Raw genomic sequence first — 15,312 nt, 5'->3', positions numbered from 1 at the left:
GTCTCAGGTGGGGATGCCTAGGTGGCTCAGCAGTTGAGTGCTTGCCTTAGGCCCAGAGCGTGATCCCAGGGTCCGGGGATTGAGTCCCACATTGGGCTCCCTGCATGGAGTCTGCTTCTTTCTGCCTGTGTTTCTGACTCTCTCCCTCTCTGTGTCTCTCATAAATAAATAAATAAATAAAATCTTTAAAAAATATATTAGTCTCAGGTGTAGAATTTAGTGATTCATCACTTACATACAATACCTGGTGTTTCTCACAAGTGCCCTCCTTAATACCCATCATCCTTTAACCCATCCTGTGACCCACTTCCCCTCAGGTAACCATCAGTTTGTTCACTATAGTCAAGCATCTGTTTCTTGGTTTTCCTCTCTTGCCCCACCATTTTCATTTGTTTTATTTCTTAAATTTCACATCTGAGTGAAATAATCTCGGATTTATTTCACTTTGCATAATCTAGCTCCATCCCCATCTTTGCAAGTGGCAACATTGTATTCTTTTTTATGACTGAGTAATATTCCATTGTCCTGGGATCAAGCCCTGTGACTGGCTCTCTGCTCAGTGGAGAGTCGGCTTCTCTCTATCCCCCTCTGCCTGCTGCTCCACCTGCTTGTGCTCTCTCTCTCTCTGCCAAATAAATAAATAAATAAATAATCTTTAAAAAATAAAAATAAGGGCAGCCCTGGTGGCTCAGTGGTTTAGCGCCACCTTCAGCCCAGGGCCTGATCCTGGAGACCTGGGATTGAGTCCCATGTCGGGCTCCCTGCATGGAGCCTGCTTCTCCCTGCCTGTGTGTCTCTCTCTCTCTCTCTATCATGAGTAAATAAATAAAATTTAAAAATAAATAAATAAAAATAAAAAATAAAAAAAATACAGAGAGAGAGGGGTGCCTGGGTGGGCATCCGACTCTTGGTTTCAGCTGAGGTCATGATCTCATGGTAGTGAAATCGAGACTCACTGGCTCTCTCCCTAAAACAAATTAATTAATTTTAAAAAAGAAAAGAAAAAATAAAGAGGGGGATAAAAGCTATTTAATTTAACTGCTTATTTTATTCACCAGAGTTGGCTGAAATTATTTTTGGCTAGTTCCAAAAAATCAAATGCACTCTTCAAAAGGGCCATGAACAGCTGACCCTGAGGATGACAGGAAGTCATTAAACCAAAGCAGGAGTTACCTCTGTGTTGTAGGACCCACTTGGCATGATTTCCTGCAGCTGGATAAGAGCCTCTACAGAGGGCAGAGTGATTATACTTTTTGTGATAAGACTGAACAAATCAGCTCGATCTTCAGAGCCAAATAGCAAATGGATATCTTGGTAACTAAAAAAAGACAGTTTGGGAATAGTAAGCTGGGAAGAGTTTGATTTGACATTGGTAAGCAGGGATCAAAGTTACCCAAGAGGAAAGGGGTGGTCTAACTGGTATATAATTCTGATGGAAGAGACAAAGGGCATGCTTGTTAGCCTTTTTAGACAAATCTCACAAAAGGCTGGAGGAAGAGTTTCAGGGCTCAGAGCCTCTATCCTTCTCCCCTGTTCCTTTCCCGCCTTCCCCAGAGGTTACCGCAGTGACATCCAGGGTTTCCTCCAGTTCGACCATGGAGGAAAGCCTGCTACGGTCTAATACAGTAAACCATGATTTTCCAAAGGATACTCTACTGAACGTTTGTTAATTTGGGAAATGGTGGGTTGAACTATATTAAAAAAGTTTTTAACTACAGGATTTCTTGGGACCTTTAGTAAGTTAGTGTGCAATACAAAGCTCCAAGAAAGATAAACAGCGGGGAGCCCTTCCCAATTTTTTGGACTGTGGAACTCTACTGTCATGAAGCATGAACTTTCCACTGAATATATTTTGAACAAAACTTAACTCCAAAGAGGTTCCAATAAGGTCTTTCAGATGTGGATGGCAGTGTATATGAAATCAAACTTCTTACACATAAACATGGATTTGGCTTCCCCTTCTAACTATATAAATAATTTGCAAAAATTAAAAATATGGAACATGTCAGTTGGCTCTGGTATTGGCCCTGAATGAGAAACCAAGACATGTGTAGGGGGCAGGGAGCATGTGGGCATCACCTGAGGTTAGCAATGGTGATAAAAACCTCTTGGCGCACAGAGCTGAAGAGAGAATGCAGAGGCTCCTCTTCTATCAGCATCTGCAATGAAAGGGCAAAAAGTTTAAAAGAGTCAAGAATGTGCCAAGTCCTTGGACCAGATGATCAGAGAGGTAGGGGGCCTGCAAGAACCACTGTAGGGACTTGATCAGATCCTGCTCCTTGGCTTCCCAGGACCAGCAGCAGGACAGTGGCCAGGCTAGGAGTTTATTCTCTGGAGCCAGAGTCTGAGGCCACTTCTGCCTCTTACTAGCTGTTTGAGTGGACACAAGTTATTTACCTATTTGCCCTCCCTGTACTTCAGTTTCCTCATCTGTAAAATGAGGTAACAGTACTATTTGCCATCATAGGGTGGTTGTGAATACTAATGAGCTAATTCATGATTCCTAGTAGTCCTGTTAGTGTCTGTTACTCCTTATTTTTACTACCTGGGATTATTTTCAATTTAGGCATCCTAACTCTTCCCTCTACTAAGCAGTAATGTCTACTGCAGTGCCTAATATTATGTTACTTGTCCTAGGAAAGGAATAGCTGTCTAAATTCCAAAGTGGCAGAGGGAAAACTGCCTTGCTTTGCTGAGAAAATCTGCAGAGTGACAGAGAGGAAAAATTAGAGGCTTTGGAGTTCGACAGCACCTGGAGTGGGGCACTGGCTCTGCCACTCACTCTCTGTGTGACCCTTAATATATTATTTTACTTCCCTGTGCCTGAGTTCCCTGATCTGTGTTCTGGATAGTCATGGGGGGGAAAGAGATAAATCTCAGGGAGTTGATACAAATAGCAAACGTTAATGGTTGTAGTGGAAGCCCTACTGGATTGTCTACCCAGCCTCTCTGGAAAATGCCTGTGGGTCACAGGAATGAGCACTTCACAGCCATGTTTCTGTTAAGTCATTCTGTCCCATTAACCACAGCTTATCCAGACAGGAGTAGGCATCAAGGCCAATTAGATTTTTTTCTCAGCACTCTGGAATAGAGACCAAGAGCTTCAATCTCAGTCTGGCTGGCCTACTAAAAATAGAAAATTTAAAATTTGGGAGCACTGTGCCCTGTGGACAAGGTAATAGAGCTAATTTTGGGAAGAGAGGTGAAGGAGAGAGAGAAAAATGAAAATGTATACGAAGGAGCAAAAATGAGAGATGGAGATAAAGTTCTGAGTATGTGAAAGCTTTTTTTGTTTTTTTTTTTATGTTTTTTTCTGGTTTCATTTTTTTCTTGGAGCATGTGGCTCTTCCTGTACAAGATTCTGGGAATACTCACTCATCCTAAAAACAAATCTCCCCTTTTGTGTTTCAGCTGCCTCTAGTGAATTTCTGTTACCTGCCACCAAAAAGACTCATCAGGAACTTACTGTCCAGGAGGCAGTGCTCAATAAATAGTATGGTGTTCTCTTTCTTGCCCCTTCCAACTTTTCTCTTTCCCTTCTCACTTTCCAACCCTGGTTAGATCTTGCTGGTAGCCTGGTGTTCTTTCTTATTTCCTCAAAGAGCTCACTTAATCTTATGGCTTTTTAGTCTGGAAGGGAGAAAGCATAACACTCTGCCTTCAGTCTCCCAGGGCTACTCACTCAAATCTAGTTATCTCATGAACATTATCACTAAGAGCATAGCTATAACCTCATTTGCTGTTAAATGTGAGTTCATTCCCTTCCCCTTCCAAAGGACATACCTTCCCAACCTTCCTGTCAATAGTGCTCTTTCCCAGGGCTCGTGAAAGAGAGGACTTATGATTTCTTTTTCTCCTTTATTCATTTCCTACATCCAGTCAATCATGATGATAGCTACTGCCTGCTCTGTGCAGTTTCTGACTCTCCATCCCTACAGCAACAGGCCTCACATGTGGATGAAAGCAGTGCCTCCTAGCTAAGCCACCAGGCCAGGCCTGCAATCCCCTTTTTCAATCAATTGGGTATGAAAGACTTATTAATTGTTCACAATTATGCTAATAACTCTGGGGAATTTAGAAGTGAGAGGCTATTTTTTGTTTGTAAAGTATTTGTGTGGTAGGAACCTCTTGGGATGACTATCCAGAACACAGCAATCATCCCTCCTCTGGGAATGGCCTTGGATATACAGAGAGGGATGTCCAGAAGTCATGTCCTTACTATCTGATGCTGCCCTCAAACATGCCCAATTGATGAAAGAGTGGAGAACAGACCCAGTCTGGGTCAATCAGATTCTTTCTTCCAGAACCTGGAATTTCTGAGTGACAGACACAGATTGGGAGCTGTTAGAGTTTGAGTCAACATGATAGGAGAGCTACCCTTGCTTTTGAAACCCCAGGAGTTGTCCTAGAACATACTCTTCTGGAGACTTGATTGTTAAACCTCTTCCTGGGGATCCCTGGGTGGCGCAGCAGTTTGGTGCCTGCCTTTGGCCCGGGGCGTGATCCTGGAGACCTGGGGTCGAATCCCACGTCGGGCTCCCGGTGCATGGAGCCTGCTTCTCCCTCTGCCTGTGTCTCTGCCTCTCTCTCTCCCTGTGTGACTATCATAAATAAATAGAAATTTAAATAAAAATAAAATAAAATAAAATAAAAACCTCTTCCTTAGATTCTTTCTTTTTTTCTTGAAGATTTTATTTATTTATTCATGAGAGACACACAGAGAGAGAGAGAGGCAGAGACACAGGCAGAGGGAGAAGCAGGCTCCATGCAGGGACCCTGACGTGGGACTCGATCCGGGTCTCCAGAGATCACGCCCTGGGCTGAAGGCAGGTGCTAAACCGCTGAGCCACCGGGGCTGCCCTCTTCTTAGATTCTAAGGGAGATATTCCCCCCCCCACCCTTTTTTTAAGCTTAGGTAAGCCAGAGTTGATTTTTATTGTTTTCTCCAAGAATAATCTTAACCAATATTAACAAAAATGAGACATTTTGTCTCAAAGGCCTTAATGAAAGCCAGACATAGATTACTATCTCCATTTTCCAGGTGGACTTAGAGGTTCAGAGAAGCTAAGTGATTTGTCTAAGTGATTTGTCTGTATGATACAGGTCGGGCTTGACTGCACTGGAACTAGAAATTGTGTCTTCTAATTACTAAAATAGCTCCCTTTCTTCTTCATTGTTCTGCTTCAGGGAGCTCAAACTCTCAACACCACAACTGGGCAGTCTTTTCATGTTAGTTCAGTCTACTGTGAACTGTCCATCCTTTGAAATCCTTCAGCATTTATTATCTACACCACTGAAGAATCTTTCGGAAACGTCATTCTTATCCATTGCCTGCCTTGCTGCATAAATAACCCAGTGCCTGTTCCATGCTAAGTGTACCTTTATTTACCAGACAACAACATAGTAGTAGGATTTTGTGGAGGACCCCAGGTACAGAATTAGGGTGGGCCCCCAAGCTGGCAGAGGAGAATTAACAGGTACTAAAGCATATGTCTGACTCCGTTAGAATTCTAGTATAGCAGATTTTAAGGCCCCTGTCTGCTGTTGGACCCCAACAGCATCTAAAAAGCACCTCCACTGTCATTCTGCCTTGACCTGGCCACGTAGTAATCTGCCAATCAGCCCTACCCACTTGTCCCTTCTATCTTCCCTATCCCTCACATCTTTCGAGGCTTAGATCAGGAGATCTATCTGGATTAATTTCATGCCAATCTTGTCATCTTTACTCTGTATCCTAGTTGCCGTTGCATTTTTTTCTTATTAAAGTTCTCAATGGAATTTTTACAGCTTTTTGGACTTTGAGGTAAAAGACACAAGATAAACCGCACATATTTTAAAGTGTATGGTATGATGATTTTTGACTTACGTATATGTCCATGAAACACCATCACCACAACCAAGATAATGAACATACTCCCAAAAGTTTTTTTTGTGCGAACTTTGTAATTTCTCACTCCTGTTCCTCCCCATTCTACCCCTATTTTCAGGTAACTACTGATCTGATGTCACTTTAGATAATTTTGCATTTTCCAGAATTTTATATAAATAGAATCATATGACATATATCTTCGTCTGGTTTCTTTCACACAGCATTGAGATTCAAGTTGTAGCATGTGTCAATAGTTCATCCCTTTTTCTTTATTTTTTTAACTCTTTTTAAAAAAGATTTTATTTATTTGAGAGAGAGATCACAAGCAGGGGGGAAGGGCAGAGAGAGAAGCAGACTCCCCACTGAGCAGGGAGTCCAATGTGGACAAATCCCAGGATCCTGGGACCATGACCTGAGTTCAGGGCAGATGCTTAACCAACTGAGCCACCCAGGTGCCTGATTCCTTTTTTTTTTTTTTTAAGATTATACTTATTTGACAGAGTGAGAATATGAGCCAGCGGTGGGGTGGGGGCAAGGGGAGAAGCAGAGGGAGAAGGTAAAGTAGGCTATTTGCTGAGCAGGAAGCCTGATGCAAGGATGCTGGGACTGTGACCTGAGCTGAAGGCAGATGCTAAACTGACAGCCACACAAGAGTCCCTAGTTCATTCCTTTTTGTTTTTTTAAGAGAGAGGGAGTGTGTGCACGTGTGCACATGCACACGTAAGCAAGGAGGGGGATGCAGAGGGAGAGGGAGAGAATCTTAAGCAGGCTCCATGCTCAGTGCAGAGCCTCATGTAGGGGCTCGATTTCATGACTCTGAGATCATGACATGAGCTAAAATCAGGAGTCAGACACTTAATTGACTGAGCCACCCAGGTGTCCCTGTTCATTCCTTTTCATTGCTGGGTAGTATTCTGTTGTAAGGAGATACAATTTGTTTATCCATTCAGCTGTTGATGGACATCTAGGTTGTTTCCAGTGTTTAGCTATTATATGGAGTTTCTATAGACATTTGTATACATGTTTTATTTGACATATGCTTCATTTTACCTATGAATAGAATTGCTGGGTCATATGGAAAGTGTTTAATGAACGTTCTAGTGGGTGTATAGTTGAATCTCATTGTGGTTTTAATTTGCATTCCCTAATCACTATCATGGAGCATCTTTCATACTCTTATTTATAAATATTCTTTGGTGGAGTGTCATAACAGATCTTTTCCCCTTCCTTTCCATATTCTGTTCATAGCTTTTTTGGTTCTTTAAATTTGGATACTAAGGAGGCACGTGTTGGCATAGGTCATGAGAAGACAGGCAAATGCCTTATAATTCTTTCCTTATAATTGCCCTGCTTTCCCCTCCTTGTAGGTTACTCAGCAGAAGTGCCTCTTCTCTTGGTTGTTGGGAGCTATAGTCTCTATACGTGGGCTCACAGGGATTTTGTAGGCTTGTCCAGTGATGTAATGATCTGTGCAATTCTCTCATGGACACCAACTACCTTTAACTCTTCTAGGCTGTAACTCTTGCTAGCTCCAGTTTTGGTTGCTACCAGACAGTGGGTATTTTACTCCTGGCTGGACAGATTTAAATGCAGAGTATGGGTAAAATCAGTGTACATTTGGTGTTTGGGACTTGTATTTGTGGATCCTCTGAGCTGGCTGGTTGAACCAGGTGGCAACCCACTGCTGCCAATTATTGTGGAAGTGAGATTTTGGAGTCACAACATTTGGTTGGGTCCTATGGCTGCCTATATCCCTCTTTCCATGGAGTGTAGCCAAGTAGAGAGCTGTATTTGTCCTTAAATCTGCACATCATCCTGTTCTTCTTGATATATTATTTGGATCAGTTCTCAACCTATTTATGAGGTATGGTCACTTCCAAATGGATTATAAACTCTTGAGAGGGCAAGCATTAACACTTCCATTAAATTTGTACTCTTTATTGAAGCACCACAGTGTTCTAGATAGAGAAGATCCTTAATAATTGCCTATTGCTTAACAAATCTGTTAGCTGGTTAGCCTTCAATTCTGAAAACTAAGCATCAGTCTAATCAGTCTTATGGACCTGTGGGCTGAAAAAAACTGCTCATTTTCTTGGAGTGTCTAAGAAATCTCAGATTCAGGATTTTAGAGCTTCAGAGAAACTGAAGGGGATATTTTACATGTGAGAAAATGAAAGCATCAAAAAATTAAACACTGCTTAAATGTATCACAACCTTTTTAAAGCCCTTCTGGATCTTTTGACATGGAATCAACTTCTCACTCACTCCTCTGTACTTTCACTACAGCTGTTTAAACTTGTCATAGTCCCTGTGACCCTTGACTACATCTTGCCTGGCTTCAGGAACAGGGATCCTGTCTTATCTTTGTAGGCTCAATTCCCAGACACTGCCTGGAATAGTCAGGCACTTAATAAGACAATGAATGAATGAGATCATGGCAGAGTGGGGCTGGAGTTAAGTACAAACATAACAATAAAAAGAATATAAACAGGTGGTTCAGCAGTTAAGTGTCTGCCTTTGGCTCAGCGTGTGATCCTGGAGTCCTGGGATCCAGTCCCACATCAGGCTCCCTGCATGGAACCTGCTTCTCCCTCTGCCTATGTCTCTGCCTCTCTCTCTCTCCCTCTCTCTCTCTGTGTGTCTCTCATGAATAAATAAAATCTTAAAAAAAAAACAGAATATAACCATGTTCCTTTATGTAAAATATGTGTCAGGTATCATGCTTCATGGGTTATGTTTATTTCTTATTTCTTTTTATTATTACTTATTGTTATTACATTTATATCTTATCTCAATAGCTCTGTGAAGGATACAGATATTCTTATTTTGTAGATGAGGAAGCAGAGGCACTGAGAAGTTACATAGCTTCCCAAAGTCACACAGCTGGAAAGAGGCAGAACTGGCACCTGAATTCAGGCACTGGATTATATAGTTTGCCTCACAACTATGGCTTCATTAATGAGAATGCAGCATTGTTCTTACTGAGAAATTTAAATGCTATTTCTCTTCCTTTCTACTCATCTTTTAGTTTTTTTTCAAAGGTGATTATATTTGTGGAGTACTCCTGCGTATTTCTCCTCCATGCACAGATACTGATAGGAGAAGAGGCCAAAGGAACTGATAATATATAGGAAGCCACTAAAACATTTGTTAGTCAAGTCATTGAGTTTGTGTGGTCCTGATCATTTGTGATAAGGTCACAATACTTACATTTAGCACACGCACAATGTCTATTATGTGGTTGTGAATGAATGATTCTGTGGTTTCATCGTAAGGTAAGGTTTGGCTGAGAGAGGACAAAGATCTTAGGAATGTCAGCTTCTCAAATTCACTCTGAATTTGTGGAAAAATGAAAAAACACAATTATATATTATAATCTCATTTGATAATTTAGAGAGCTTTTAAGAACTTTCCTATAATATTACAAACATCTAACATCTCATTCAATCTAGTATCAGTTTTTTATTAAAAGGAGTGAATAAATTACAGGGGAATGGAATTCTTCATCTACTTGACCTGCCTGTTTGCAACTTTGTTTTTCCTCTCAGCTAGATTAAATGCTAGGTTACTAACTGCTCCATGATGGCTCTCCCACCTTTAGTCTTTGCTTCCCCCACTACCCATCCTATTTATATACTGCTGTCTGATTAAACTTCCTAAAGATGAGCTTTGATACTGTCATTCTAGGTCTCTTGATATCATTAAAGATTATTTTGAGTCTTTAAGGTTCCCTATTAAAATGCAAGTTCTTGGGATGCCTGGGTGGCTCAGCGGTTGAGCATCTGCCTTTGGCTCAGGGTGTGATCCCAGGGTCCCAGGATGGAGTCCCATATCAGGCTTCCTGCATGGAGCCTGTTTCTCCCTTTGCCTGTGTCTCCGCTTCTCTCTCTGTGTCTCTCATGAATGAATAAAAATCTTTAAAATAAAATAAAACAAAATAAAATAAAATGCAAGTTTTTATTTGAAGAATGAAATCTTTTGTATTACTCTTTTTCTGATTATAAAAACAATATCTATTTATCATAGAAACTGAAAAAAACATATGAAGACAATAAAAGACATCAATAATTCCACAATCTTGGGACACCTGGGTGGCTCAGCGTTTGAGCGTCTGCATTTGGCCCAGGGCGTGATCCTGGAATCCAGGGTCGAGTCCCACATCGGGCTCCCTGCATGGAGCCTGCTTCTCCCTCTGCTTATGTCTCTGCCTCTCTCTCTGTCTCTCATGAATAAATAAAATCTTTAAAAAATAATAATAATAATTCCACAATCTCGAGAAAATTTCTTCTCATCTTTCTCCACCAGCCTGTATCTAGTATAAACAGGTATAAGCTCTCTGGACAGCAAGTAGCAATACATACAGCCAGAAGCTGACTTCATACCCTAATTCTTTCTCTACATTACTATAATAATCCAACATGGAGTTTCCCTGCTCCAGTTTTGACCCCCTCCAATCTATTCCTCCGGCTATCACCAGATTCATCTTTATTTAGTGCTAACTTGATCAGGTAACTCTCTATCAAAATATATTTCAGTTGCACCCATGAAGGTCAAGGCCCTCCCAATGTGACTCCAGCTAACCTCTTTAAATTCATCTCCTGCCTTGTCCTGCAACATTCTGAGCCTTAGACATATTAACTTTTATACTGCCCTTTCTCGGTTCTGGGCCTTTTTACCTTCTGAATTTTCTATACTTATTTTGTTTACTGACTAAACTCTACACATTCTTTAAGACTAGGAAAATGCATTTTCTCCTGAAGCAGCAATGGGTACCCTTCCTAAGAGTATCCACAAAGCACATGTGTATATTGCTAACATAGTATTTGTGATACTCTGACAAAACTACCTTCTTTTTTCCTGCCTGATGGTGGATTCAGGTCAAGGCAGAGAATGGATTTTCTCTTTTTCAATTCACTGCAGCAATCCCAGCCCTTTATTAATTACAAAGAAATGCTTTATAAAGCCCTGCTGATGTGAAGTGTAAAGAAAAGTCTGAGTCAAAAGTAATAGACTCACATTCTGGCTTTAGGTGTTTTTTGAAAAAAAAAATTTATTACCATTATACATAGAGAAAATGTAAGGCTTCATGAATTTCCCCCAAACTATAAACATCTGTGTATATATATCCAAAGGAAATGAAATCTGGATCTCAAAGAGATCTGTGCACTCTCATATTCACTGCAACATTATTCACAATAACCAAGATATGGAAACAACCCAAGTGTCGGTTGATAAAGGACAGACATCTCTGACACTATCATTTAAACATACCAGGTTTCTGTGAGTTCATCAAATAGCTCTGCTCCTTTCTGCCTCAAGGTTGTTAAACATAACATGTCCTATTTCTGGAATAGTTTCTCCAGTTCTAACTTCTCTTAGTTTCTCCTACCCATTCCTCAGATCTGATATCAAGCGTTCCTTCCTCAGAAATGCTTCCCTTGCCCCAGGCTAAGATAAATTCTTCTGTTACTTGCTTTCACAGAGTAAATGAATGAATGAATGTTTTGCTAAACAAAATATTGTATTAAAGTAGGATAATATAGGGCAGCCCTGGTGGCTCAGCGGGTTTAGCGCCACCTCCAGCCCGGGGCGTGATCCCGGAGACCCGGGATCGAGTCCCACATCAAGCTCCCTGCATGGAGCCTGCTTCTCCCTCTGCCTGTGTCTCTGCCTCTCTCTGTGTGTCTCTATGAATAAATAAATAAAATGTTTAAAGTAGGGTAATATAGATCTATACCTATTCACCTAGAAAACTTTTTTCCTCCCACCATCTCTGATGTTTATTTTTCTATAATTACATGCATTTGTATGTACAGAAGAAAAAGTCTGAAAAAATACATGCCAAAATGTTAACATTAGTTATCTCAGGAGAGTGGATATGAGAAGATTCATTTTTCTTTTTCTTTTCCTTATTTTAATAGGAGTTTTATAGTTTTTAAGCATTTTTTAAAGATTTTATTTATTTATTCATGAGAGAAAGAGGTGGGGGGGGGGAGGCAGAGACATAGGCAGAGGGAGAAGCAGGCTCCATGCAGGAAGCCCGATGTGGGACTTATCCTGGGTCTCCAGGATCAGCCCCTGGGCTGAAGGCAGGCGCTAAACCACTGAGCCACCCAGGGATTCCCCTATAGTTTTTTTTTTCCTCTATAGTTTTTATAAATATAAATACACTATATAAGTGTATATAAATGTTTATTATAAAAATATAAACACATTTATATTATAGTCTATAATACCAGTTATATGATAAAGCAATATCAAATGTTTAAATATTTGTTAGAATATTTGAAATGAATACGTTGGCTCAGTAAGACTCCTTGTACATACCTGTAGCTCACCATTAAAAACCTCCTGGATAGACTGGATCAGCCTCTCAACATTGGCCTCACTGACGGGGCCCTGTTGGGTCAGGTGTCTGAAGCTATCTATGAACGATTCTTGAGAGAGTCCAGTGATGTCAAAGATATCGGAGTCTAATACCAAAAGAAACACAGCAGATGACACCTACGTACTACACAGAGTTTTATAGTCTAGTGCAGAGATCCACCAGATGTCAGGATAGACGTGCCCTGGTCTTATCTTTACTATCTGCTCTGCAACCTTGACCAAGTCCCTTCCACACTCCAAGTCTGTCTTCCCAATGACAAATTCAGTGTACTCTTAGGGCCTCCTAAACTACAAATATCTTTAATACTGAGCTATAGTAGAGTGGTTGAGAGCATGGACATCTCAATGTGAGACTAATGTGAATCCTGGCTTTACCCTTTATTAGTTGTATGACCTTTATCAAGTTAGTTTGCCTCTTAGAATCTTAGTTTCTTCACCTGTAAAACAAGGTTATCACAAGGATTAAGTGAGGTAATGAATACAAAGACTTATCTCAGTATGTGGTCCAGAGTAAGCACTTAAATGAGATATATTATTAAATACAAAACTCAAGGACTCTGTAGTGACAAGAGCTTAAAATCTAGTAGCAGCCCTTTGCTGATCTCTTCCCTGCAGTAGGTACTTGAGGTATCTCCTTCCAGACCCAGGATATACTTTGTTTAAGAGCACAGGTTCTGGAGTTGGTCTGCCTAGTCTTGGATCCTTGCTCTGCTTCTTTCTAGCATTCTGACCTTGTGTGATCTTACTTTTTCTTGGCCTATTTCTTCATTTCCAAAATAGGATGATAACAGAACCTACTTCATTTGGTTGATGCAGAGCTAGCACCAAGGAAGTGTTAGTAAATATTGTTCTTTCGTTGAGTGACAATAATTATGGTGGCATCGTTTCCCTCTTCATATAGCTTTACATCTTTACCTCCTCTGTTTCCCCAAACCAAATCCTTTACTCCTATTGGGGAAACAGTTTTACTATTTTCCCCTTAACACACCCATTGTCTGAGGGTTTTTACCACTCCACTTTTGTACCCTTTTTGGTCTCCTGAATTATGGCCTATTCTGCATTGTCACATTCTTCTCATGCACTAGAAGCCTTGTTCTCATTCACCTCTCATGCTTCTCCTTGCATGTTTCTCCTTCTTCCCCACCTTCCCTTCTTCCTACCTCCTTTGCCTAGGTAGTTCCTACTCATCCTTCAGGACTTTGCTCCAGGATGCCTTTCTTGAATCCCCTCTTTGTCTATTTTGACCAAGTATCCTCTTGGCTGCTAAAAAACTTCTTTAGGGACGCCTGGGTGGCTCAGGAGTTAAGCATCTGCCTTTGGCTCAGGGCATGATCCTGGAGTTCCAGGATCGAGTCCCACATCAGGCTCCCTGCATGGAGTCTGCTTCTCCCTCTCTGTGTCTCTCATGAATAAATAAAATCTTTTTTTTTTTTTAAAAAAACCTCTTTATATTTGCTCCCTATCCCCATTCCCAATCACCCATATTAAAATAAGTTCCAATCATTTATCTACAAGTACATTGTATCTGTTCCGTTCATTACTAAATCTGTAGCAGTTAGGGATCCCTGGGTGGCGCAGCGGTTTGGCGCCTGCCTTTGGCCCGGGGCGCGGTCCTGGAGACCCAGGATCGAATCCCACATCAGGCTCCCAGTGTATGGAGCCTGCTTCTCCCTCTGCTTGTGTCTCTGCCCGCCGCCCCCCCCCCCCGTGTGACTATCGTAAATTAAAAAAAAAAAAAATCTGTAGCAGTTAGATTAGTGTTTATGGCATAGTAGGCTTTGATAAATATTTGTTGAATGAGTAGAGAAATGGATAAATGTAGTTCCTTAAATAGTCTTTCCTGTCTCATGTGTATGCTATTATATCCACCTGGAATGTTCTTTCCTCTGCTTCTCCCATGGGTTGCTTTTTCATATCCCTGAGGCCTCCTTTAGGTTTAAACAGCACCATCTTAAACAGGTGTTCTCTGGCAACCACGGCTTAAAATAGGTTCCCGTCTCCCTTATTTTTTGTCTTAGCTCCTTGTATAATTCATTCACAGTATTAAGTACAATTTGTGATTTCTTTACTTATTTTGGTCCTTTTCAGCAAATTCTAAGGGCAGGGACCATGTTGGTCTTGCTCATTGCTGTATATGCAGTCACCGGTACTCAGTAAATGTTTGTGAATGAATGAGAGATATTCTGTAGCCCAATCAAGGGTCCACCCACAGCCACCTTTTGCTTCTGGTATCCTAGTACTTAGGCTCTGTGCAAGTCTGCAGGATTATCTACCTCAGTTTCCTATATGTCTAGATAAATATATTTTATCTCACTGTGCCAATCATATTCCAAGGTCTTATACTCAGGGACCAAATTTACCGTCAAAGTCTAGTTGAGGGCTCTCTCTCATCCAGCAACTTGAGTTGATCAGAGATTCCCTTTTCCCTACCTCCCTCCTTAAAAAAAGGAATCCTTTCTCCTTTTTACCTGTAAGTTCAAGGCTACTTGGATCTTTTTTAATATCCTCCAAGTTGCTCAGCTGCAAATCCACACTTCCTGAGTCATTGTCAGAATCACAAGGGATCACTACTTCCTGACTACAGATCCTAGGAACGAAGAGGGGATTAGAAATATTAGTATTTTATTCTCTTAATTTTACTTATTTAATTTAAAATCAATTAACATATAGTGTGTTATTATTTTCAGAGGTAGAATCTAGTGATTCATCAGTTGCATATAACACCCAGTGCTCATTAATTACATCGAGTGCCCTCCTTAGTGCCCATCACCCAGTTACCCTACCCTCCACCTCTCTCCCCTCCATCAACTCTCAGTTTGTGACCTATAGTTAAGAATCTCTATGGTGGGCAGCCTGGGTGGCTCAGCGGTTTAGCACTGTCTTCAGTCCAGGGCCTGATCCTGGAGACCCAGGATCGGGTCCTGCATCAGGCTCCCTGCATGGAGCCTGCTTCTCCCTCTGCCTCTGTCTCTCTCTCCTCTCTGTGTGTCTCTCATAAATAAATAAAATCTTTAAAAAAATATCTTATGGTTTGTCAAGAAATGTTAGTATTTTAG

At 41.0% G+C, this 15,312-nt stretch overlaps 1 protein-coding gene across 1 annotated transcript in view; it reads right to left on the bottom strand.

The window, feature by feature from the left end:
• Positions 1-15,312, bottom strand: part of MROH8 (maestro heat like repeat family member 8) — a 57,450-nt gene that overhangs the window by 36,591 nt on the left and 5,547 nt on the right. Inside the window, exons 2-6 of the mRNA XM_055343368.1 lie at positions 14,725-14,843; positions 12,197-12,342; positions 9,080-9,202; positions 2,080-2,159; positions 1,174-1,318 (exon numbers count right to left, since the gene is read on the bottom strand). Coding sequence (XP_055199343.1) covers positions 1,174-1,318; positions 2,080-2,159; positions 9,080-9,202; positions 12,197-12,342; positions 14,725-14,843 — 613 coding nt within the window. The remainder of the gene's footprint in view (positions 1-1,173; positions 1,319-2,079; positions 2,160-9,079; positions 9,203-12,196; positions 12,343-14,724; positions 14,844-15,312) is intronic.

The sequence above is a fragment of the Nyctereutes procyonoides genome, unplaced genomic scaffold (genome assembly GCF_905146905.1).
Source record: "Nyctereutes procyonoides isolate TBG_1078 unplaced genomic scaffold, NYPRO_anot_genome, whole genome shotgun sequence".
Taxonomy (NCBI): Eukaryota; Metazoa; Chordata; class Mammalia; order Carnivora; family Canidae; genus Nyctereutes; species Nyctereutes procyonoides.
The sequence above is the reverse complement of the archived record's forward strand: the minus strand, read 5'-3'. Positions and strand labels throughout refer to the sequence as shown.